The sequence below is a fragment of the Heliangelus exortis genome, chromosome 23 (genome assembly GCF_036169615.1).
Source record: "Heliangelus exortis chromosome 23, bHelExo1.hap1, whole genome shotgun sequence".
NCBI lineage: Eukaryota > Metazoa > Chordata > Aves > Apodiformes > Trochilidae > Heliangelus > Heliangelus exortis.
This window is the reverse complement of record NC_092444.1, coordinates 5,766,597-5,790,826: the sequence shown is the minus strand read 5'-3', so window position 1 is coordinate 5,790,826 and position 24,230 is coordinate 5,766,597. Positions and strand designations below refer to the sequence as shown.

The 24,230-nt window shown below is 45.0% G+C and overlaps 1 protein-coding gene across 13 annotated transcripts in view; it reads left to right on the top strand.

The window, feature by feature from the left end:
- CAMTA1 (calmodulin binding transcription activator 1) overlaps positions 1–24,230 on the top strand; it is a 248,112-nt gene that overhangs the window by 113,171 nt on the left and 110,711 nt on the right. For all 13 annotated transcript variants that reach the window (XR_011730433.1, XR_011730434.1, XR_011730435.1 and 10 more), the window contains one exon: positions 23,008–23,079. Coding sequence is in view for 9 of the 13 variants with exons in the window: in XM_071767412.1 (XP_071623513.1) it covers positions 23,008–23,079 (72 nt within the window). In the remaining 4 variants the exon portion in view is untranslated. The remainder of the gene's footprint in view (positions 1–23,007; positions 23,080–24,230) is intronic.

Genomic DNA, 24,230 nt, shown 5'->3' with positions numbered 1-24,230 from the left:
CTTGGAGTAACATGCTGGAGGAGAAAGGCAGATGCTGCCATCAGAAGGTTACCAGGGGGTTGTTGGTTCCTCAGCAAGAGCCCAAGGCAGGGCAGGGTGTAGCTCAGTGCAGCAATTCCAGCTCTCAGGAACCCCTGAGCATCCTCTGGTGTTGAGGGAAAGAGACAAATACCAAAGACCTCTGACTGCCAGGTGTTTCTGCCTTTTTGACTTCCCAGTGCTGATGATTGCTGAAGTCCCTGAGTAGGGTTTGTGGTAAGGGCAGGAGGTATTTGCACCTTGTGTGGTTGGTCTGCACTTCCCACTGCACATTAATGCCTTGGAGTGGGCACAGAGCATCTGCATCCTGGGAAAAGGACGGGGAAGGGCATCCCTGCTGTACTGCTCTAGACATTTCCCTTCTTTAAAACCAGTCTAACTGGGCAAACTGGTACAGCAGAGCTTTGCAATCATCACTTGGGCAGAGGAGATCTTCTGATATCTCTGGGCCAGCTGTTGCACAGAAGTCTTCACCCAGATGTGCTTTTCCTCACTGTGCCTGACATCCTGACAGCAGTTCAGCTTCATGACTGCATGCACATGTGGGCTGAGTCATTTGTCCACTCCAGAGCCTTAATTCTTCCAGAATCATTGCTTTCCAGGGTGCAACCTCCTCTCCTAAAGCTCACTATTCAATTATAATTCCCAGTTGACCATTGCTTTTGAGATCTGTCAGCTTGCCAACTTTTAATCCACTAAAATGTGTGCGTTACAGATAATGTATAGCCGTGGTTTTTATAATATTAGAATGCTGTTTGGTACTAAATCAAATGCTGTACAAAATGTTAAGTGCCTTATGAATGTGTTGCCTTTGTCAACTAGACTTTGAACCTCCTCAAAAACTAGACTTTGAACCTCCTCAAAGAATGAAATCAGGTTTGTTTGACAAAAAAACTGTTTTCCCACAAAACCAGGTTGGCATTAGTTGTAGTCACATCCTTTAATTCCTTATTAATTGAATATCACATCAATTTTTCCACAGCTTTGCCTGGGCCTGATGTTAAACCAATCAGCCCAGTGAAAGAATGAGAGGTTCATTCTGCTTGACCTTTTTGGATATCAACTAAGAGAGGAATTTTAATCACATGTAATACCCATGTTCTGTACAAGTTAGGAGCCCTGCCCATCCTACAAGTGGTAAATGGGACATTCTGTTTACTTCTTCTCATTACCTATTGCTGTATATTCCATGCAGATGTCTGATGGAATTAATGATTAATGCCAGACAAAATTTCTGGTTGTGGTGTTTCTGGTGGTGTTTCTGGTGACTTTATAAAAAGCAGGGAGTCATGATGTGAAGAACAGCATAATCTCTTCATGTTCCTGAAGAGGTTCAACATGTGCATTGTTACCTCTGTGTCTGAGATTAAGGTCTGTAAAATTATGTAGGTGGCAAAGCCAGGGCCTGGCTGGAGCCAGCATTGGGGTGCTCAGTCCTGGGGCAGCAGGAGGGGAATTAAACAGATCAGTAATGAGGGAGCATTTGGGTCACACCTCCTGGGCCACGTACCAAATGAAGTCCATCAGGTGCATCAAGGCAGGCCACACTGTTGTGGTTTCATCCTGGTTTCATTAGGGAAACAAAAAGACCAGTAGCTAGCTTGCATTTTTTTTTTTTTTATTTATCTATTAATATGTTAGAATATGGCATCGAGAAGCATACAAGTTTGCTTAATCCTAGGAAAAAATGTGGTGCTTCTTTTTATTTAAACATTCTTGCCTCGAGCTGAAGAGTGTTCTTATTTGGGAGTATGTTTCCAGTTATTTGCAATGTGCTAATTACCCGGTGGCAGAACCTAAGTGGGTGTAAATTGTCATATCTCTGCTGACTTCAGTGGAACTGTGGCAATTTGCACTTCAGGAGGATCTGTCACCTAGATTCCTGCCAAATTTGAAATCCCTTTGCTGTAACTTGGCTGGGGAGCCTCAGGCTCGCAGGGAGAGAGAAGAAAGCGAGCGTTTTGCAGGGCTTGAAAATTCTGGGCCTCTTATTGATTTGTTAGTGTCTGTGTTTGTTATTCAATCCGCCACAGCAAAGTGTAATGGATGCTTGAGCCATCTCGACTGATGAGCAAGGAATCCTGCTCCGGCTCAGCCGTTGCCATGGAAACGCTGCGGGCTCCGGAGGGGAGCACCGGGAGGCAGCAGCACCCGCAGCCTCCCGAAGCCAAAAGGAGGTGATGGGATGGTGAAAGGATCGTGCTTTTCATTTTGTGACGTGACCCTGCATCTGGCCAGGACCTCTGGGTGCTCAGGAGGGCAGCGGGGGGGCACCCTCCCTCCCCAAAGCCCCCCCCCAGTACTGCAGGGACCCTCCTGGGAGCAGCTGAAATGAGAGATGGCTCAGCGTGATGGTAAAGAGCAAGTAGGGAATTCCAGGCAGAAGGGCATAAATACAGATTTGTTTGGCCATCTCACATCCTGACGTTTCCTGCTGTAATGGCCTTTTAATTGATTAATCCTAATATAAAAGATTCATGCTGTCAGCTCCCTCCACAGCTTTCTCAGTTCGGTGTCATCTCGAAAGCCAACAAAAAAAATGTCTTTCCCAGTGAGAAGAGAGAAAACAGTGGGGATGGCAGAGGAGAGTGTGGGAGACCCTGGGTGTGGGTCCTGATCCCCAGTTCCAGGGGGTTACTCAGTGATGGAGACCACAAACCTTCCCTATCAACCCTGTGCTGTCCAATGACCCCTGAGGGTTTTTCTGCTGGAATGTCACAGCTGGTTTTTGTGCCTACCAAGGTTATAAAAATGTTTGGGGTAATGATATTATGAGCACAACAATACCCAGAAGCCTTGTGAGACTTGTATCTAGATGCATCAGGCAGCTGCAGATGGAATTTGTGTATTGGAACAATAAGCAAGAGGGGAAGGCAATCCTTTTTTTCCCTTACTCTGTTTGTTCCTCAGTTGCATCAATGTTTTCTCAACATTTTAAGAACTAATGAGGGATTTCCCTAAAAATCAGAGAGTTACACCAGTGCTTCTGAGAATATGTCCTGTGCAAAGCCTTTCCATTTTTTTAAAATAACAGCATCAAAATTTGCACAAATTTTACAAATTTTATAAAGCAAAGCACCTGCATCCCTCCCTTCCTGCCTCATCACCACTTTCTCTCTCCCATCTGACCTTACTGAGAGCTCTGTGTGTGTTCTCCCTTTGGATGCCCTGTTCTCTGCTCCCACCCCTCCATGCTCTGACCCAGCCTCTGCCCTTTCTGCTCATCTGAAGTCATCTTTGCTCCTCTCAGCCACCCTCTCCCCCTCACAGCCTCTCCCCTCAGTGCATCCTTCCATTTGCACAGATTCTTTTTTTCCTGTTTGGTTTATCTGCTACAGGGTGCCTGTCGTGTTTGGTGTTCACAAGCTCATTTTTGCCTCCTGTTAGGCCCAGTGCCAAACACCCCTGTGCTCTCTGGCTGGGTTTGCTTTGCCTGATGCCTTTCTTTTGATTGTCTGGTGAGACACATCTTTGCTTCTCCTTCCAACTGTCCTCTGCAAGATGTCTGCAGAGAACCTGCAAGATCTTCACCCAGTGAAGTGCTGCCATTGCCACCTGTGAGGCAGAACATCACGTTTCCATCACTCCTTCATACGTCTTGTGAGGTCTCTTGTGTGACACAACAGGGTCCTGTCCCCATCCCTCGTGTCTCACTATGGTAACATTATTTATCATCACAGCAAAGGAGACCTGGGGCTGCCTCACTTTTCTGTGTAGCTTAAATAAAGGTGTGGTGAATAATGAGTTTCTCATTCTCTCTGTGCTTTAACTCTTGGTTTAGTTAAATACTGTCAGGGTTTGTTCACATTGTCTGATGCTAATGGTATTTATTCACATTATATGTTGCTTTGGAGGCACTGGTGTTTGGCACAGGCTCCAGCCCATCCTGCATTTCTCTTCCTGCCCACAGGAATGTGGCAGTGAGGTGGACAGACCTTCTTAAGGAAGATAAATCCACAAGCAGAGGGAGGTTTTCCCAGAATCTTATTTATTGGACGTGTGCTTGTATGTCTCATCCCTTTCCAATGCAGGGGAAGTTCAAAGGCTGTTAGACCCCATTTCCAGGTGAACGAGGGGCAAATACTGGGATGGGGAAGCAGAATGGGGCTGAAGTGGTCTGTGGCCAACACCTTCCCATTCCCCACGCCTGCCTGTCCCTTGTGTGGGAATGGCTAGATGCTAAAAGAAATATATGCATGCATTTCATCAACAGCTGTAATGGACCAGGTAGCAGATTTTTGTCTGCTTTGGGCCTAATTCATTAACATTTTGCTTGAACAGGCACACTGTTATCTTTATGTGGCTTCTCTGGTTGGCCATATGGGTTTGTTGGCTGCACAGTATTTTTCAGCAAGGATGCAGCAAACTTGCCATCTGGGTGGTGTTTGCCCAACTACTTGAAATACTTCTTTTAAAATATGGATGTAAGAACTTTCTGGTATCCCCCCTTTTAGCACAGGTGGTGCATAGCTTGCTTTCCTCTGTACTCAAGCACCAGGTGGTGGTGGCAGCCAGGGCTCAGGAGAGTTTGGGGTATGACCAACCCCTCTCTAGGGTACAGCCAACATCTCTGCTGTGTTCTGTGCAAAGGGCTCCAGAACTGAGCAAGCTAGTTGGGGAACTAATAGAAAATATACAGCTTCTTTGCAAGAAAAAGTTGATATTCCAATAATAAGGGTGTGTTTTATTGCACCATTCCTGGGTTAGTACCTTACTTTATATAAAACTGATTTATGGGCACAGAAATGACAGGAAGTAAACTGCAGGAGCTGTCGCTCTGGGGTTGTGAGTGTACTGGAGCATCCCTCATCGTGCTGGGGGTTTGCTGTCTGGGAGCTGATTCCCTCCCTGGTGAACATCACCCCTCTCCTGGTGATGGGACACTGACCTGCAGGGCCAGGCAGCCAGTGAGAGCATCAGAGGTCCAGTCTGTGTCAGTCACCTTGCTGTGCTCAGGGAAAGAAGAGGGAATGCACAACACCTCATTGCTGAGCAGCATCTGGAAAATTGCCCTTAGGTCTCACACTGCTGTTTGTAACCTTTGTGAAAATATTTCCCATTGCTACCTGATTTTATAATGTCAATATACTAAGGAATACCTTCCAGCAGTGCTATGCCTTACACAGGGCACTGCCTTCTTCATACCCTAGAGCACTTGTGTCTTCTGAGCTGGCTTTCAAAAATAGACTGATTTTTTTTTAAAAAAAAAAAAGGAATTCACAGGAGACTTTGCTGTTGGCAGGGAAAGACATGCAAAATCATGGTCTGGAGCAAAATGCGTGGCAGATCTTTAACTGAAGTTCACCTTTAGCATTCAGGGTTCTTCTGGCTCCCATTTGAAAGCCATTGTGGTGGATCATTATCTGCAGAGATGAGTTTTCCTTTGGGACTTCCTTCTGTGCTCCAACTCCAATGCACAGAGCCAGAAAAACCTCCCATGTGAGCTGTAGCAAGTGCTAAATTCTGAGCCTGGTGGCTGGGAGGCTGAGGTTTGGTGAGATGCCTCCCACGGGGGAGCTGGTGGTCCAGGGCATGTGATGCTCCTGCCTTCAGTCCTGCTCTGGAAAATCCAGCTTCCCTCCTATTACTTCTTCAGATTTGATCCCATCTAAAAACCTTATTATGGTCTGATTTTTCCCCTGTGAAGTGTGGAATTAAGAAGCTGCGTTTAGATTAAGGAAAGGATTGTCCCAAAATTTGCCTATCCAAGAAGGGCAGCTCCTCAGCAGCTGCTGTAACCTCAGTGCATGGCATGGTAATGCAATTAGCTGCACAACACCACTGCTGGTGATTGAATTCTGGGGAGCTGCACTGGAATTTAAGGAAATTAATACAAATCATGTCTAACGCTCTTAGTCAGAATACCAAATCCTAGCATCTTATGGTTTGACATGTCTATTATTTATATGCAAATTTAGTCTTTTCTGTAGAATTTCCTTGGAGATAAACATTTCATTAGAAAGTTAAGGAAGAGGACACAATATGTTAATAGAAGATAATCAACACGTAGCTCATGACTTTTGGAATATAATGATGAGAAGGATGGAGATCAACCTTTATATAGTGTTTTATTCTTTGAGATGCAGTCTCCTTTTTTTCTGCCTCACACATGTTCTGCTGCCAGGCTGTGTAAAACCACACTTTGTTAAATTCTGAGTATTAAGTAATACTTTACATGCTGGAAGATCTTTGCAGCTCAAACTGATGGATGGTGTGCAGTGGGTGCTCATTGCTATTGTGGGGATTTCTAAGAGCACCAACATCATTTTCATTGGGCTGTGGCCCAGTTTTGTTCAGTAACTTTACCTGCACTGTGATTGTGAGAAGAGTAACAGGCACTTTCCTTAACAAACTGCGTTCTGAGAGTGGTAGCAAAAAAATTACATTTTAATGATTAAAAGCTCAGCATTATTTGCTGGTGTGAGCAAGGCACTTGCAATTCTAGGATGCTTCAAAGAAGGACTAACTGGTAGCTGTAGGGCACGCTGAGGCCACTGAGCAAGGTGGCATTGCATTATTTATAATCCTGTATACAGCAGAGAACAGTGTTCAGGAATCATCAGGAGAAAGCAGAACAGAAAAGGACAAGTCAGAGTGATCAGGAAAATAGGTTGGCTTATGAGCAGAAATAAAAATCTTGTTTAGCTTGTTTATTCTGGCAAAACCAAGGCTGAGGTGTGACACAGTTGCTCCATCTACAAATGTCAAAGAAATAAAGTGGGGAGGTGAAAAACCACATAAAGTGAAGGATGGTGTCAGCACTGGAGTTAATGGGAGCAAGAATGGCAGCTGGGAAATGCACTGGGAGGATGGGAAAGTGATTTCTGTTTCTCTCACAGCCTTGAGCCTCTGTACAAGGCTTCACATAGGAGTCAGGGTGCTCACTGCCAGGTTTGTGCAAGGATGGAGCCCAACAGGATCCAGGGGCTGAGGCCAGAAATCATCAGGGCTGGAGAGAGCTGCAGCGAGGGCTGTGCTGGGCAGGATCAGTCTTTTTCTCTTCTTAATCTCTTTTTTTCTCTCTTCTCCAGCATATAATTAATTTTGATGTGTGCTAGGACATGCCGAAACATTATTTTGTTGGTTAATTATGCTTAGTGGCAGGTTCCTCCTAAAACACTGGAAAAGTCACACCTTTTTCTTGGGTGGCATGGCCAATATTTAGAAAGCTCCAAAAACTCCAATTATCCCTTTCCTTTATAAATACCTGTCTGTGTTGTTCTCCAAATGACTCCATTTCACATGCTGCTGCTGTCATCGTGATGAATCATTTCATGTACAACTTTGAGATGATGACTTCTAAATTTAGGGATTGGCTTCATGAAGCCTCCTTGGATGTCTGGGTGTGATCAGGAGTGATTCTGCTCGTGGGTGCAAGCAGCTGAGCTGGGTGCTTCCATGTGCTCATCCCACTCACACAGGGGAGGTTTGGCTTTTGTTGAAATCAATAGTGTGTGGCTGTATAAACCCATGAATAAGATGTACTTCACTAGCAAAGCCAATCTTGCTAAATCAGCACCTCCTGCAGCTAAAAATGCCTCTTTTTGTATGTTCAGAGAAAAGAGAGTAAGGTGAAGAGGATGGTCACAGCAAAACAGGTGATGCACTACGTGCAGGAAAAAAATATTTTAATGAAAGTTCCTGTGGAGCTGTGCAAGCCTGGGTATTTATCTGTGCTGGTTGTGTTGTGCTTGGGAAGTCTGGGTGGTCTGATGATCCTCCAACACTCTGTCCTTGCACTCCTTCCTGTGTGTCTTTTAAGTTACCTGAGGGGAGTTTTGCATTTCAGACTGGGTTTGTGCCCTCAGCAGTAATAGAATTAATAATTACATTTTTGTAGAATTTATAGTTACATTGTTATTGAATTTTTTGTTTGCAAAGCACATTACAGTTGGTCTGTAATTAATTGCATACCTGTAACAACACAGAGCTCTGTCAGAGCCTCTGCACTGTGCACTTTAATTTCTGCTTTCCTTTCCTTCTCACTGGGGCAACTGGTTTTGGTGCAGGCCCCACTTTGATGTGTTAAGTTGGGCTGGAGGACTGCAATCAACTGTTAATTGGGGAACCAGAGGGGGAGAGGGCACTGCCTGTAAAAATACATTTTGCACCTAACCCAACAAATCCTGTCAAGCAAGTGGTGGGGAAACTTGGGACTGGTTTTTCAGTGTCCAGGCAGTGAGGACCTGGAGGCCACCTGGGTCAGTGGCTGGTGCTGTGTTTTCTGCCTTAATGATGCTTGTGGAGCCCCAGTGGAGTCCTGGCTGCTTTTTCCCAGTTGCTGTTTTCCCACAGTGATTTTCCTGCTTAACCAGTTACCAGTTTTCACCTTAGTTCTATTTCCCTGTCCACTCTCTGAGTGTGTGTTACACTGGAGCTGGTTGTGCTGAGCTGGTTTATTAGTTTTGGAACTGCATTCATTGTGGCTGTATTTACTCAACAAGGTAAACACCACAGTAATGAGGCTCTAGATGAGTCTACCTGCATTTGCTTACAGTGTCAGAACCTGGAGATCATTTTGGTGGTGGAACATCATGCCCATCATCTCCAGAAATGGTGTGGGATGGTGCCACCCTTGGAGCTGGTAGGAATAAATCTTTGCCTTCCATCCAGCCTTCAGTCAGATCTATCTCTGTGCTATCCAAACCCAGAATTAGCAAACTATAAAGGTGAGATTGATCAGGCTGAGCAAGCAGGTGAAATAATCTGGTGGCTGCTGCTTCACAGCACAGAATGTCAGTGCTCCAAATCCCACCCCAGCTGGTGCTTCAGATATGTGATGAGTATCCTTAAAAAGAGAAAAATGAGCCTGAGGCTGGATCTGTGGTCAGCCCAGACAAGGTTTTGGAGTCATTCTCCCTGCAGTGCATGGCTGCCCATCCTGGTTGTGGTCTTGCCTGAACCAGCTGCTGCAGGTGATGGGTGGACCTCCTGTTGTCACCTCTCCTTGTGGCTCCCATGATGTGGCCAGACTCCTCCATAGCCACAAAACAGTTCCAGTATTTTATGAGAAATCTGTCTGCTTAGTGTAAGGTAATTGATACAAGCAATTTCAGTTCCCTTTAATATAGCAGATCTCAAGTGTGAAACCTTCTAGTTAATTATCAGCATAAAATAAAAGTCTTTTTTTAGTGTAAGTTCTCAGTTAATTTTACAGTTCGGTTGAAGTGAAAATATCATTAAACGGGGTAGCATTAAACTTCATCCTCATTGGCCCTCTCCTACTCTGCAGGGGAGAGATAAAGTTGGTGTCTCCACAGTCACTGTTTTGAATCCCTCACTCTCTGGTGCCTGCTCCATGCCCACATCTGACTCTGCCAGCATCATGTGTGTGCAGAGGGAGGGTGGAGGGGAGGTTTAGGTCACCACCACCCCTCCTGGAAGTGCAGCCTTCAGGACAGGTCTGCTTTGTAGATCTGCAGGAAGAAATGTGATGAAATAGCTATTTCTGTGTCAAATCACCCTCTGTTCTGCTGCGTGCATCATGTAGGGCAGGACTGGGACTAGTACTGATGAGAAGAGTTTTCAAGGGTGCAATATCCCCCCTGAATCCCCTGGGGATACTCAGCTAATAGACACAAAGTCAAATCCAGCCTTAGCAGCAGTCAGCTCCTCTCTTTTCCTTGCCATCAGTAGAGAAACATTTTTATTCCAAATTAAATTGGCAAGCAAGCCTCGAAACAGAGCAATGATATTCCCATTTTATAAAGCTAGCACTGTGAGGTGGCATCCTTAATATTAAAAGGGTAATGCCTCATTTATTTAGAGTGCATGCTTAATAAAAAAATACAAAAAAAAAAAAAAAGGTTTGCAGATAACCTTTGTTAATATTCCTTTCAGCTGAACATCTGTGGACTTCAAGGCTGAAGTGGAAGGAGTCCTGGGTGCTGGTTTGGGGGGTCAGCAAGGAGGAGGCACAGGCAAAGTACCCAACACAAAGAAAGTGTTTTCCACACCCCCCCCCAAAGCCAAGGAGCTTTGAAGGGTACCTGAGCTGCACAGCTTTTTGCTGCTGACAAAGGACAGAGGATGTGGTTTCAGCTTCTCATCCTGCTGCTTCCCCTTCCTTCCAGGAGAGCATTAAGTGCGTGTTGTGATTGATTTTGTAGGGAGCCAGGTGAGAGCAGGGAGGGAAATGGCCACATTTTGCTGTTTTTAGCACCAAACTGGGCTGTAATCTAGGCTGTGGGGGGGGATCCTTTGTCTAAAAGTTTTTTTTTCTTCTCATGCATGGCTGTGAACCCAAACAAATCTCAGGCAAAGCAGTGTCCTGGGCCATGATGGTGACAAAGAAGTCCCTGCCAGAGGTGCCACTTGTGGCACACAGAAGTCCCCATTCTTCTCCCTGCCTGCTTTCACCACCATGGAATAACATCTTCATTAGCTGCCCTGCTGGTAATCTGCTGCTGATGGAGATTAATAGAGAAAATATTTTTTAAACCCTTCTGTATGCCTTTTCATTAATCTGTGCTTGGAAAATTAATCTTGTGGGGTGACCTGCAAAAGGTGTTAATTGCAGCTTCAGAGGAGGATTCGTCAAAAGTTTGAGGAGGTGCAGCAAGAAGCAGTGGCAGGAGTTTGAGAGTGAGTGTCCCTGTCCTTCAGACCCTTACACTCAGTGCAAATAAAACCATTTCTTTTTAAAAGCTCTTTGGAGCAAAGTGCAGCTCTGTGGGGGCTGCATTCTTCAGGTTCAGCATGGAATTAGAGAAGTTGGAATTAAAATCCATCCTTAATACTGTACCCTTAGTTTTCAAGACCACTCAGTTTTTCTGTTGGTTTGTGGTTTTTTCACAGTTACCAATAATGAAATTTGACATTAAAATGAAACTGTGCATCTTACATGAGTGGCATCAGTATGATGATGATTTATTGTCCACTTGTACTTATGAAAACACACTTGCTAAATTCCTTGTGATTTGTAAACCTGCAGGCAGTGGATTGGATAAAAAAATGATGAATTGGATGGCTGAGGGAACAGATTTCTGTCCACTTATGGGACTCATTTTTAGTGGCAGGTTTCGCAGTGCTACCATGTGGTTTGGGTAAGGGAGCAACCCAGAATTTTCTGTGTTTTCTTCTGCTTTTCCTTGAGTCTTGAACGTGAGTTGGTTTCAGTGACTGAGAAAATATTGCCTTTCGATTTTGTGCTGCAGCCAGCTTAAGTAAGACTCAGTGCATGGTCAGTCTCAATGAAGCATTTTATCTTGGCAATAAACAAGTATATGAACCTCTCTCCGTGCCTTTCCTCACAAACGCTGAAACCCTTCTGTTTACAAAGATGAAACAAGCAGTGTTTAAATTACACGTGCTGCTGTGAATCTTCCTGTGATGTGTTGGACACCACGAGTGCCTGGATGCCAGGAATGACATGGGAAAGTATTGATCTGCTTTTCAGCTATCTTTAGCCACTGGAAATTGTGGGAAGTGTTTGAAGTTTCTCTGTACTGATACCAGGGTTGTAAGAGGGGACGGCTCTCAAGGGATGACATTTCACCATTTCAGGCTTGAAAAGAGCTGAAATAGTAATTTCATGTTCAAGTAACATTTCAGGCCTTGCTCAGATGTCATCCATAATTAGATCTGTGCACCTCACCACTGGGGAGCTGAGAACACAGAGCAGCCCTCTGGAACAACGTGGGCAGGGAATCCAGGACTTTGGAGCTGCTCCTGTGAGGACTCAGCTATTTATTTGTCCTGCTGGAAGTGGGAAGAGCTGGAATGACTTGGGAACACTGTTCTCCAGCAGTTTTGTTTCCTGTGCCCACCCCTGCAAAAGGATGGTGGTGGGATGTGGGGAGAGGGCAAAAAGTCTTCTCTGTTGACATCAGCAGAGCTGTTACTCTGTACTCACATTCATGGAAAAAATTGTTGGGGCTGAGAAAAATTATGTAGCAGCATAGTCAGTAAAACATGCTGAGAACCAGGAGGATGACAAAACCAGCCCTGATGGCATAAAGCTGACAAGTTTACACCATGAAGTCTCGTGGTCTTTTTCAATCAATGTCAGCCCAGAAGAAATGTTTTGAACTTCTTAATTGGCTGTGATGGGGAAAACGGAAGATTCCCTCTGCGTGAGAAGAGGTGATGTACTGAAAATGATTCAGCATTCTGTTTTGTCAAATACCTCCTCAGCACTGTCTTGCTTTTATTGAGAAAATATGCAAAAAGCACTTCAGAAGTGAAGCTGTTGAAACTGGGAGCTAATCACTTGACTTTCATCATCAGTGCCCTGAGATTGTCTGGGTCTCCATCCTCGTGTCCATGGGACTTGGCAGCCTGAGGGGGGACCTGGAGCAGGGGCAGTGCCCCCCTGAGCAGCAAGGGCTGGGTCACCTCCTGTGACATGGGAAAGGGGACATGAGGCACTTGGCAACCCTCAGTACCTGTGGCCTTGATGGATGATGTTTGCATTTTTAAGTTCTTAGGTAAAAAGAACCAAAGGTTGATGTGTAAGATCCCATCCCTGTGAGCAGAGTTTATAAGATTAATGTGTGAAGGCTTGCATCTAGTTAATCTATAATTAATCAGCAAAGCCCACCGGTTCTATAATTGGATGCTAGTGACAAGTTAGTTAAAGTAAAATTAAATCCCTTCATGTCACATTTGTGCATGGGAGACGTTGCAGATCCCACACTGAACTAATGGGACTTTCCTGGGAGTCTCTGTTTGTTGCTGTTGCAGCTGAGTGGTCTGGGCAGGATGGGAGCATCCTCACCAGTGCTGTGTTCCCAGACCTGGGGTGGTGCAGCCAAGACTCTTGGGCCCTGGTGCTGTGTGGGCAGCACAAGAGAGGCCCCGGAGTGTCTGCTGGAGGGGAATGGTCCCTGCAGAGGAGCTTGGGGACAGCTCTGGGCTGTGCAGCTGAGCAGCAGGAAAGGGACAGTCCAGACCTGAGGTCCCTCCACCTTCAAGTCCCCTATCACCAGAAAGAAAATGCAAATAAACTTCTTTTTGGCAATGTGTAGACAAATCAGGTATACTCTGAATGGCAATGATAGAAATTACTATTGGTTTACAAATGAGAAGTTTCCTCTTTACTTGCAGTTTTTGTTTGTGTTCTCCCTAATGTCTCTGGGCACACAGAAGATTTTTGCTTTTGTGCTTAGATTTGTGTTTGCCATCAATAGTCCAAGTGCCATAAGTGTCACATAGTCCTGAGCAACTCTTCAGTAACTTGCAAAATCTCAGAGTCACCTCAGGAAGGTCTCTGCAGTTCTGCTCTTGTTCAGACAGAGGATGCACTGCTCTGGTGTATCTTGCTGCAGCAGACCTCCTCCAGCACTCATTATCTGTCACCAAATGAGCTTTCCATTCTCTGATTAAAAAATTAATAAAAGTAAAACGTTGACCTTTTTGCTGCTTATTGAATGTCAGAAACACTCAGCTGTTTGCTGGTGGTGAACTTCAGTAAATTTAGGTACACTAATCTTGAGAAATTAATGCTTTGCTGGTGGGGTTTTTGGGACAGGAATGAAATATTTATAAGTGGGTTGCAAGCAGTATAAGCTTAGAATTTCTTTTCCAGGAAGACATTCTTAAATGCTTGCTTGGTGTAGCTCCTGCCATTGCTCGTGAGCGATAGTGAAGCTCTAAGGATTTTAAATTGGAATAGGAAGATTTAGTATTGGCATACACAATAATTTGTTTTAGGTTGTGTAAATGCTTTTTAATTAAGGGATTCATTGGAAGGAAGTTTGAAGGTCAGGTCCTTCCTGTTTCTCTGTGAAGTTTTGCGTGCACTTAAATTCAATTTTCAGAATTTGGGAGGTGCTGAACACGTTGAATGATTTCCTGAAGTGGGGAAGGGAACCTCTGAAGTCCTCTGATGGATGCAGAGAGCCCTGGCACCACCATGCTCTCTTTCCACTCTGGATTTTTGCTGCAAAAATGTGAATTACACCACTTTTGCAAGGCCTTTGAAGTGACCAGACAGGGAAGGCTGCACGTTGATCATTGCATCCCAGACTTCAGTGACTTCTGGGCTTAAACTTAAGTGAAGTGAAGGGAACAGGACCAGGAATTGGGTGTCTTGAAACCAGCAGAATGCGTCAGTGCAGGCTCTGTGTGGTGTGATAACTCCAGGGCTAATTTTGCACAGGGGAGGCTGCTGAAAAAAGATTTCAGCTGAGGCTTCTAGTCCATTCCAGCACAAAATTAATCCAAGAAGAAAAGAAGTGCATACAATTAATAGCTCACAAAAGTTCTGCTGATATTTATATATTTGCTAGAAGTTGCATTTTGTTAGTCTTGTCTGTATTTACCCAAACCTGAAGGACAGCAAATGCCTCTGACCCTTGTGCCCAATGTGATCACATGCTGTGCCTTCACCCTACTGTGGTCATTAGCAGATGCAGCTTTTTTTTTCTATCTTGTATGTGGAAAAAATACTGGCTCAGCCAATGTTTCCCTAGGGTACAGTCAGACTTTGTACAATTTCCCCATGCTGTAATGGTATTTTTTACTTTTTCCCAGAAAAAAGAGATTCAGCCAGATAATAAAAACTTCCTGAACTTCAGCCTGTGTGATGGCCACAGTAACAGTGGTGGTTTTGTGGTAGTTGGTGGGTATTTGATGTTCTTGCTCCCAGCCCTCTCTGCCACAGACCCAGTGTTCACTTCTCAGCTGTCCTGTGGGATTTGCTTCCCCTTCTCTCTCCCAGTGTCACATCCCAAGAGGAGCCCAGGAACCATCTGGATCCAGGGTCAGGTGTTGGTGCTGCCTCTTGCCCCATCTTCCCCCATCACTCTGTGGTTCTGGGAGCCCTTAAATTACTCAACCCTTCCCAGTCTGAGCTCTCCCTTTTCCCTCGTGCTGACTTCCCAAATCTGACTGCCCCCTTAAAACACTCTTTCCCCTCCAGTCCTTCGAAGTTTATCAGACATTAATTTCATCAAGAAACACTTTGTTCATTTTTACAGCAGATGGTAAAATGTAATGACTAATAACTTTCTAAATCTTTTTGTAATTGTGTATTTGCTATCTCAGTCTGGTCCCCACTAAGACCAGCTCAGTAATCCTTTTTCTGCGTGGTTTTTGGTCAGATATACACATATTTAGACCTCTACCTATCTTCATTAACTTCTACTGAATCTGTTCAGCCTCAGTCTCCCTAACAGCTTAGATAACCACCATAGACATTAATAGTTCATACAGGTTTGTATCTGATTTTCCATTTATGTTGTAGCAGACATGATTAAAGCCTTTGAGTAAAATTGCAGCTAAATCCTGTCAGAGCCTAGCCCAGTATTTTTTTGTTTTCCTATTAGGATTTGAGGCACTTCTTTGACACATTTTTATTGCCAGATTAGGAGGAAACCCTTGACTTGTTTGCAACATTCTCATTATATTGTCTCTATAACATTGCTAAAAGAGAATAAGTCTAAAATACATCTGTGTATTGTGGTCATATTTCAGTCTGATACTAATACACTCCACAGTTTTCCAGCTCACAATTCTTCCAACCCTGTGGGGAGAGTCACAAAACCCTCCTGCCTGGGAAAACGTGGAGTTGCACAAGATGCTGGGGGCTGCTTGGGGACCTGGGTGATGTCTCTGTCCTGTAGGTTTTATGTAGCCACTTGAGCAGCTGCTGAGATGGTTTGGGGCTGAAAAGCATCTTCCCCTGTGCTGCCAGCTCCTCCACGCTCCTCTGACCACTTGTAAATTTTGTTTGCAGCAATTCCCTGTTTGGCGTCAGGTCACTGATGCAAAGATTTAATAGTGCTGGGCTTCAATTCCTGAAGAGTGTGATCGGGAGGCTCTGATCTTAATTTCCAGTGAGTGGCCACGAGACAAGGCTTGGCAGCAGGAGAGCTGCTGCTTGTTTTGAAGCAATATTGACCGGGGTGTTCAGGAGGTGCCTGCATCTCAATACCCAGAGCCAGTCATGACCAACACCTGCTGCTTTGTCACCAGTTCAGATGGATCTTGGCTGCCAGCAGTGAGTGGCACTTCTGTGAACTTCTCTTTCATGGAAGAGAAGGTGATGTTAGTCCTGAGATTCAGATGTTTTATAAATTGGTTTGGGTTTCTGTCATTCAGAGAATCCACAAGAGTAGCTTCAGAGCGGTGTTCACAGCCCCTCTCCGAGATCCTTCTCCTACAGATCAATGATTTGTACTCAAGCTTGCTCTTAGCTGTTATCTGAAGCATCTCCTGAGTCTACAGAAAACCCTGGAGATTATTCCAGAGTATTCAAGCCATCTTGGTGGTCCAGGAGGGTGATGGGCAGGAGCTGCCCAGCTGGGTTACCAGAGTCTCCCCCCTCGGCGATAACTCATATTTTGGGGGTTGGTAGCAGAGAATTCTGTGAACAAAGCAAAGCCTTTGGTGACACATTAGGAACTGGTTTAAACAGGACATTTAGCAACTAATTGGCCATGGCCACTGGCCCTAAGGAAACTCCCAGCTCCTTGAGAGCCATAGGGGATCCTGATTCTCACTTGGATTGTTCCTGAGCAAAAGTGTGATGTTCTCCTTCTGCCTCTCACAACTTTGTCCCTCTCCAGGCAGCATCCCTACCAAACAGTTCTCACCCAGGCCAGAATGATTAAGCACTTAAATTGATTAATCAGATTTCTTGTGATGAGAACTACTGTCATTCATTAATCTGAATGGGATTATAAATAAGAGCTGGCAGATAGGGGAGACAAACATGTTGACAGATAGACCTGCTGCTTTGAATACAAATTACACTGCTGCATCTGGAGGGTTTTTGCTCGTGGCAGCCTCGGGATATAGCTTCCCTAAAGGTAAAATTAGACTGAGATTAAAGTATCCCCATATTAATAAAGAAATATGCATTTATGAACAGGCAGCTACTGTGGGCGGGTGTGCAGGGCTGCATACCAATGATTCCACAGCAGGTCTGGGCTGTGGATTTTGTTTCCTACAGAATTCATGAAAGATTTTATGAGGTTAGTGTAGTCAAAACTCAAGGATAACCCAGTTGAAAGTGTGTGGCTAAAACCAATTTGAGCAATAATTTAGTGGGATGGCATGGGCAGTTCCCATTGAATTGTCTCACAGTTGACAGCATTGCAAAATAACAGAAAATTCCTATCAGATTTTCACTTTCTGGAGAAACAGAGCCTTGTCCTTTTCATCCCCTGACTTTGGATGCTGTTTAGGCAACTGAAGAGGGATGCTGATGCCCTTGCCATGTTAAAGCTGGTGTCACAGTTCCCCAGGTGAGCAGGGCTGGAGTCCCCACAGGGACCAGGGGGCTCTGCAGGTTGTGTCCATGGTTGCAGAGCAGCAGGATTGCTGCAGAGCTGCTGGGATTAAAGTGATTGCTCCTTGTCTAACTGGCTTCATGCGTTTCTTTTTGTAATTAAATAATCCTTATTAAAGGAATTACTAGTGTAAAAAATGAGGAGTTTGATAGCTGGGGTGCAGCATGCTGTGGTGTTTGTCTGTGGTGGGAAGTCAATTTTCTCCATGTTGATCCTGGATCAGGGAGAAATGCTGGAGGTGTCACTGGGCAGCACCATGAAAGGCTCTTACTGCCAACAGGGTGACCAGCACTGGGAGCAGAAAAGAGTTTGGGCAGGCTGGTAAATGCCATGACTGACTTTTTATTATTATCATAATTTAATGCACTGCGGGACAGCCCCGCTGGGTTTGCAATAACATCCCTGGGTAACTTTTCCTTTGTGGCAGGTGTGATGGATGGGAAAGCCATGAGCATCAGGGCTGGGAGGGATGCAGGGCTTTCCCATTCCACTGGGAGAGGGGCTGCACACCCCAAGGGGCTGCACAGGGAGGGTGGGAAACCTCTGTTCTGCACACAGAGTATGCTGAGGATCAGAGTCAGTGGGGATCTGAGTGAGGAGTTGTGGGGTGAAGAAGCCATGGGCTGTGCAGCAGGAAAAGAGTGAAGAAAGCTGTGAGGGGCAGATTGGGAGGGTGGAGAGGTGACAGACATACAGTGAGGGATTGCAGGCAGAAAATTTAAATTCTAGAATTTGGGACACCAAAGATCAGTAGTCATACACACAGATTTCTGCCAGTGTCATCAGAAGACTCATTTTCAACAATAAGAAAGTTAATTCTTCCAATCCTTGTAGTGACTCAGAATTGCACTGAGGGAAAACAGGGTTTGAAAAAGAGCTGATTAAACATTTAAATATTTCATCAAATATTTAACATTTAAAAAAAACCTGCTTTCTAACAAGTCACGAGGTAAGCAGAACAATATTTGGTAACAAAAGCTACCAGAAGTGACAAGGTCCTGCAAAGAGCAGAGCCTGGCTCTAGGTGGGGAGGCAGTGGGAAGATCTCCTCCTTTGCCAGCAGTGCAGATCCCACTGACACTGAGATCTGAGCACATTTTTTGTGGTCTGCTGAATCAAAGTTACTATCTATAAACACTGGGAAACCCCAGACCTGTCTAATGGCCGTGTTTCATTAAGATCAAGAGCAAGAAAACATGTTTAGCAGTGTTTTAGTCGAAGATTTGCTGCATTAATGAGAAATTTTGGATTCCTCCCTGTGTTATGACACTTTTTTCCCTGTTTAGATCAAAATATGACCCCTGGGTGCAGCCCACCCACCCCCCTGGGTGTTCCTCAGCGCTGCAGGGTTCAGCTATGATTACACCTCCCTCTTTTAAAAAGATGAACCAGGGCTGATCTGTATGGAGAAATATTGAGGTCAGTTTCTCATCGCATCCTTGTCACCTCGGTGTCACCGAGCGTGGCTTTGCCCCACCAGAGCTGTTGCTTTCCTGCTTTTCTTCTCCCCTGGCAGCCCCTGAGGTTGCTTTTCCCCCTCTCCCCAGCTCCGTTCCGGGGGAGGAAAAAGGAGATTGATGGCATCAGGTTCCCTCTGCGTGGTGTTGGCATTGAGCCAGGGGGTTTTATAGCAGCACGTTGGCTTTTCTTGCTGAATTTTGATTAATGGAGCAGGCGGGAGCTGCTGCTGTCTCCCAGCTCTGGTGGCTGACAGGGGTGAGCCTAATCTGATGTTTAAATGGATTTGGAACGTGTCTATGGCTTTGGCATCCCTGTCCTGAAGGAAGGACCATCTGCTGCAAGATACCCTGAGCTCAGGTGGTGCTTACTCAGGGCTGTTTGGGAAAAGAGGTGACACAGAGGAAGTTTGAGGGCTTTCCCTGATGCTTGCTGATCTGGTGGCCAAGAGGTGGCTCAGATTGGAGACCCAAGGTTTCCCATGCCCTTGCTTTTCCAACCTTGCTTGGAGAAGAGCAGCAGAGGGTTTTGTGAGCTCTTGGTACAGATGTAAAGGGGAAAATAGCTCCTACCTGTAAAACAAATGTATTACTACAAACAGCTGACAAACTTCTCTGGTTGGGATTTGCATCAAATGCAGAGAAATCAGTTGCAAGAAGATTGGAAATGATTCTTCTAATGAGCAAGAAGCCTGATCCATCCTTGCCTCCCCATAAGCCCACAGGCAGGGGCTTTTTTCCAAAATAATCTGTGTGGCTCCTGCCTGTGATGTCTGCAGGCTGCTGGGCTATTGGAAGTTGAGGCCTTCCACCATAAAATTACTGGAGTATATTTTAATAATTTAGAGCCACAGGTCTTACATGGTTTGTTCTCTAAAGATTGATTTAGCTTCTTATTAAGGGAATTGGGAATTCAGTGTGAGAATCTGAACAAAATCTAGGCAGTTTTTTGGGTTTTTTTTTTTAACTATCCATAGTGTAACTCACCAGGGAGAAAAATTTCAAAGCCTGTCCAACCCTATCCTGAATTTTTTATTCTCTTGCTTGCCTATTTCCATTCCCAAGGTGTTCTTGTTAAGGAAGAACACCTCAGCATTATTGTTTTATTTTTAAATAATCCACAATCACTTTAAGGAGCTCAAGGTAAAAAAAAAAAAATCCACTGATACTTTGATTTTTCCCCCCCTTCCGTTTTTCAGAAGTTTGATAATGCAAGGTGTGGGCTGCATATAAATGGAAGGGTAGGGAGCTGTAATTGCACAACTTTCCCCCTCTGTCCAGAGAAGGCCCTTTTTTCTTTAATTACCTGTCGATTTTAAAAAGGGGCAAGATGAAGTGGAGCTGGCAGGGCCTGGCTCTCTGGGAGCAAGGAAAATGTTATAGCCCTGCTATGGCTGGAGGAGCAGGAACCACCCCTGGTGTCCGTGTCCCTGTCCAGGGATGCTCCAGGCCAGTCTGATGCCAATCCCATGCCAATCCCATGCTGATCCCACACCACACGACTCCCACGGGATGTGCTGGCTACTCCCATCTCAGCTCTGCTCTCAGAAGAGAAATCAATAACCTGCTGAAGTGGTGTTTCTCCTCAGATGGCTCAGAAATGCCATTTCTTTTCTCTTGGAGATTTTGTAAAGTTGAAAGAGAATCACGGAAAAAAAAAAAAAAAAAATAAAAAAATACTCTCCCCTATCCAGCCCATTAATTCAGCCTGCTCAGGACAGAATTAACCTTGGCAAACCTTCCAGAGGAGAGAGTCATTCTAACCTTAAAAATCTGCTGATTAAAGCTGGTTTCAGGAATTCGATTTCACTTAATGCGTTGGCTGAGTGCCCAGCCTGGCATTAACATAGCCACAGACACACAGACCTCTGCATTTTACCTCCCCAATGAGAAAAAAAAAAAAAAAAACCCGAAAGAAAACCTGGCTAATGAAACCCCTTTTGCCTGGTTTGAGCAAGAATTCATTTTAAAGGCTCCTTTAGCTCAAGGCATTAAGTGTGCCCTGGTTACCTGTCTCCTAAGGCCAAGCAGGGGGTAATTCTGTGCTCCTAATTAGTTGCAGAGCTGTGTGCTGAGCCACCCACCACCAACTGGGTGCTTGGTGCCCTGACCTGGTGTGAAGCAGAGGGGTTCATTGCTGTCTGTGTCAGAGCCAAGTGTCAGAAAATCTCCTCTCTGCATCCTCTGCCTGTAAACCCACCCATACCCTGCCACCAAACCTGAGATTTAACCTTAACTCATTAAACTTGGAAATTCTCCCAAAAAAATGAACCTTAGATTTATGAGGTAACTATTTATATCTTCAAAATTTTTTTATATGAAAATTAATGTGGTTTTTATTGCCACCATCACTGGGTTTTTCTTTACTCCAGAAGCAGGGTTTCCCAGGTCTGTTTCTCCCACTGGGATGCATTTCTCCACAGCCAGGTTATCTCTTGGTTCAGGTTCCCCACTCTCCCTTCAAGGCTGGGGTCTTGCTTATGCCTGGGTCTGCTTCATCCCAGGTGCCCAAGTTAGAACATGCAGCCCTGAAACATAAATCCAGGATGTGATTCCTGTGTTGTGCCACAGGGGAGGGAAGAAGAAAAATTTTAAAAAAATCACTTTTGTGTTCTGGATGCTTTGTAAATCCTCTGAACCGTTAGGATTTTCTTAACACTTTGCTGAAATGTTGAAAACTGGTTTCATGGAGGTGGGATGCTTTTATGTAATTCATTATTGACACCTCTGGAATTATATGTGAGACAGGGAGCAGCTTTCTACCTGCTAAATGTGGTGAGCTCCAAGGAGCTCAACGTTGGTGCTTGTCAGTCTTTTTTTTGGTTTAATCATGGTGAAGTTTCCATCAGCTACAGAGCAAATGGGGGTAGGGAAGCAAGTGGGGGTGTGCTGATATACACTGAGATATATGGATGTGTGTTCCATGAGGGGCTGTGGGTGTTCCTTGCTCTTGTGGGGGCTCCTCCATCACCAGAGCAGCTTTCCCATCCTGGCTGGGAGATCCTGCACCTTCTTCTGCTTTCTGAAGTGTGGGGACCAGCTCTGAGTCAGCAGAACTGAACATTAAAGACCTTTAACCAGTCCCTGGGGCCACTGCAACTGGGAGCTGCTGTCAGGGATTATCCCAAACCAATGGTGTTTGCTTTTCCCCAGGCTGAGTGGTGGGATTTAAATGTTAAGCTTTTCTCTGGATTATTTTCTGCAGGGTTTATTCCCCTCTACTTTCCCTCCCTGCTTTTTTTTTTTTTTTTGTGTGTGTGTGTGTGTGCAGAATGTACCCTGACACATTTAAAAACATTATTAATCTTTGTCATTTGGACTTCAAAAATAGCTCTGTGACAGCAGGCAGCAGACCTTAAAATCCTTTTTTATTCAGAGCAACCTTGTGAGCAGCACCCTGGTGCTCAGGCACAGCCACTGCTCTCCCGTGTGCCCTGCACTGGGGCCACATCCCAAAGTGTGTCACCAAGTGTCACACCCCAGCCTGGCCCAGCCTTGGTGCCCACATCTGCCTTCCCATCACTCCTGGTGCCATGGGAAAGGTGTCTGGGCTGTTGGGATCCTGCATTTAAGGAAAACTGCTCACCTTTGGTATAGGGGAATACATCATTTTACACACCCCCATCCCTCGTGTGCACTGAAATGCCAGCAGTCAGAAAATAATAGTGCTTGCTTAATAATTAACAAATCTGCTGGACAGGAATTGTACCAGAATCTTTTAAATTAAGAGCAGTTTCATGTGCACCAGGCTTAGCTTCCAACCAAGCAGTGTTTGAAAAGTTTTAACGTACTGGAAATGTAATTTTTTTCTCAGAAAGAATTCTTTAGCCTTACCGATTTCAGTTAATGTGAGAAGCAGAGTTAATTTAAAGAAAGAAGAAAATAAAGCAAGTGGATTTTGGTATTTGATGTATAATGTGCCTGAGAGCAGTTTTTTCAGTTTACAAACCTTTATTTGTCAATTTGCATGCCCAGGTGATAAACCATGAAAAAGATACGTTTGTATTGGGTTTTTTTTTTTTAATTAAAATATGGTGAAGTGAAGATTAAAGGTTCTTTATTGAACCTGTAGCAATGTTTTAAAAAATCACAACATTGGGATGGTCTGATCTGGTTCTGGGTGTTACCAACCCCAGACCTCCAACCAAAACAACATCTCTGGTGGCGGGTGACGTTCAGCTGACGTGGTGGTTGGTGCCATCTCTTGTGCTGCCTCCCTGGCAATGGTTTCCTTGACTAACCTGCCTCTGTTTTCTCTCTTTTTGTGTCCCTAGTGCTTGTATGGCTGCTATGTCCATTCCTCCATCATCCCCACGTTTCACAGAAGGTGCTACTGGCTTCTGCAGGTAGGATGGCGGCCGGTGCCGGGGCAGTGCCGTGGGGCTGGGTTGGGCCCTGGGTTCTTGGCCACCCCTTCCTCCAGTGCCCTGGGGGGATTTTGTCTGTTCCTCAGTTAGAGGTCTGATACATTTGCTCTGCTGGAGTTTTGACCACTCAAACGTTTCCTCAGCCAAGACTCAAGTGAGGTTTCTGAGGTTTTGGGCTCTTTCCTGTTCTGAAGTCGTGGACGGCGTGGGTAGGAACCAGCCCTGTGGCTGTGTTAGGATTGGGGTGAACCTTGGTCACCCCAAAGTGACTTGTGTGACTTGAGCTCAGTCGTGAGGGAGTCTCTTGGGGTCCCTCAGTGATTTTATTTCTGGCTGTCGTGGGCACAGTGAATGCCTGGAGGAGTCAAGTGGAGTTTTCATCTTATTTCTCTGGGGTTTGGGTCATGGCCTGATTCCCCCAGGGCTGTCAGGAGTTTGCCCTGGTTGGGCATTCACTGGACTAAGATGCCAACCCTACCTCTGTGAAGTTGTTTCTATTATTGACTGGTTACCTTTTTCTTACAAACTGAAAGCAGATTGTTTTGTTAGAAAACAGCATTTGACACTTTTGTAATAATATTACTGTTTTGAAGATTAAACCCCCACAGTCTTGCAAACAAGCAGGTCTGAGGAAACTAACATCTGTTTCAAGAAGCAAATGGAAAATAATCCTTTTTTCCCCCTGGTTTTGCAATTGCACTTCCATATTAAAAAAGAAGATGTAACAAAAGGGAAAATGCATCAAACACCACTGTTCTTTGTGATGTTTTTGTGCATCCCTACTCTGTTTGCATCCTCTTCATATAACTGTAAGGGGAACACACTTTGCTGTGGCAGTGGGAGCAGTGATTCAGCTCCATGGAGGAAAGCTGTGACCTCTCAAAGCCCAGTGTGCCCATTACACTTCTGTAGATATGGAGCACATTTCCCTGCAGCCTCCCAAGGTCCTGGCCCCTGTCCCTGATGGGATGCAGCCAGAAAAGGGGAGCAGGATGGAGGTGTGCCTAAAGAAGCTGTTAAATGTCTATGGTTCAGTGCTCTGGACCTAGCAAAACCTCTGCCCTTATGCAGACAGCTGCTGATATTGTTTTGCATCCATCTCTGGTGGTGCCTGTGATGGATGGTGGCAT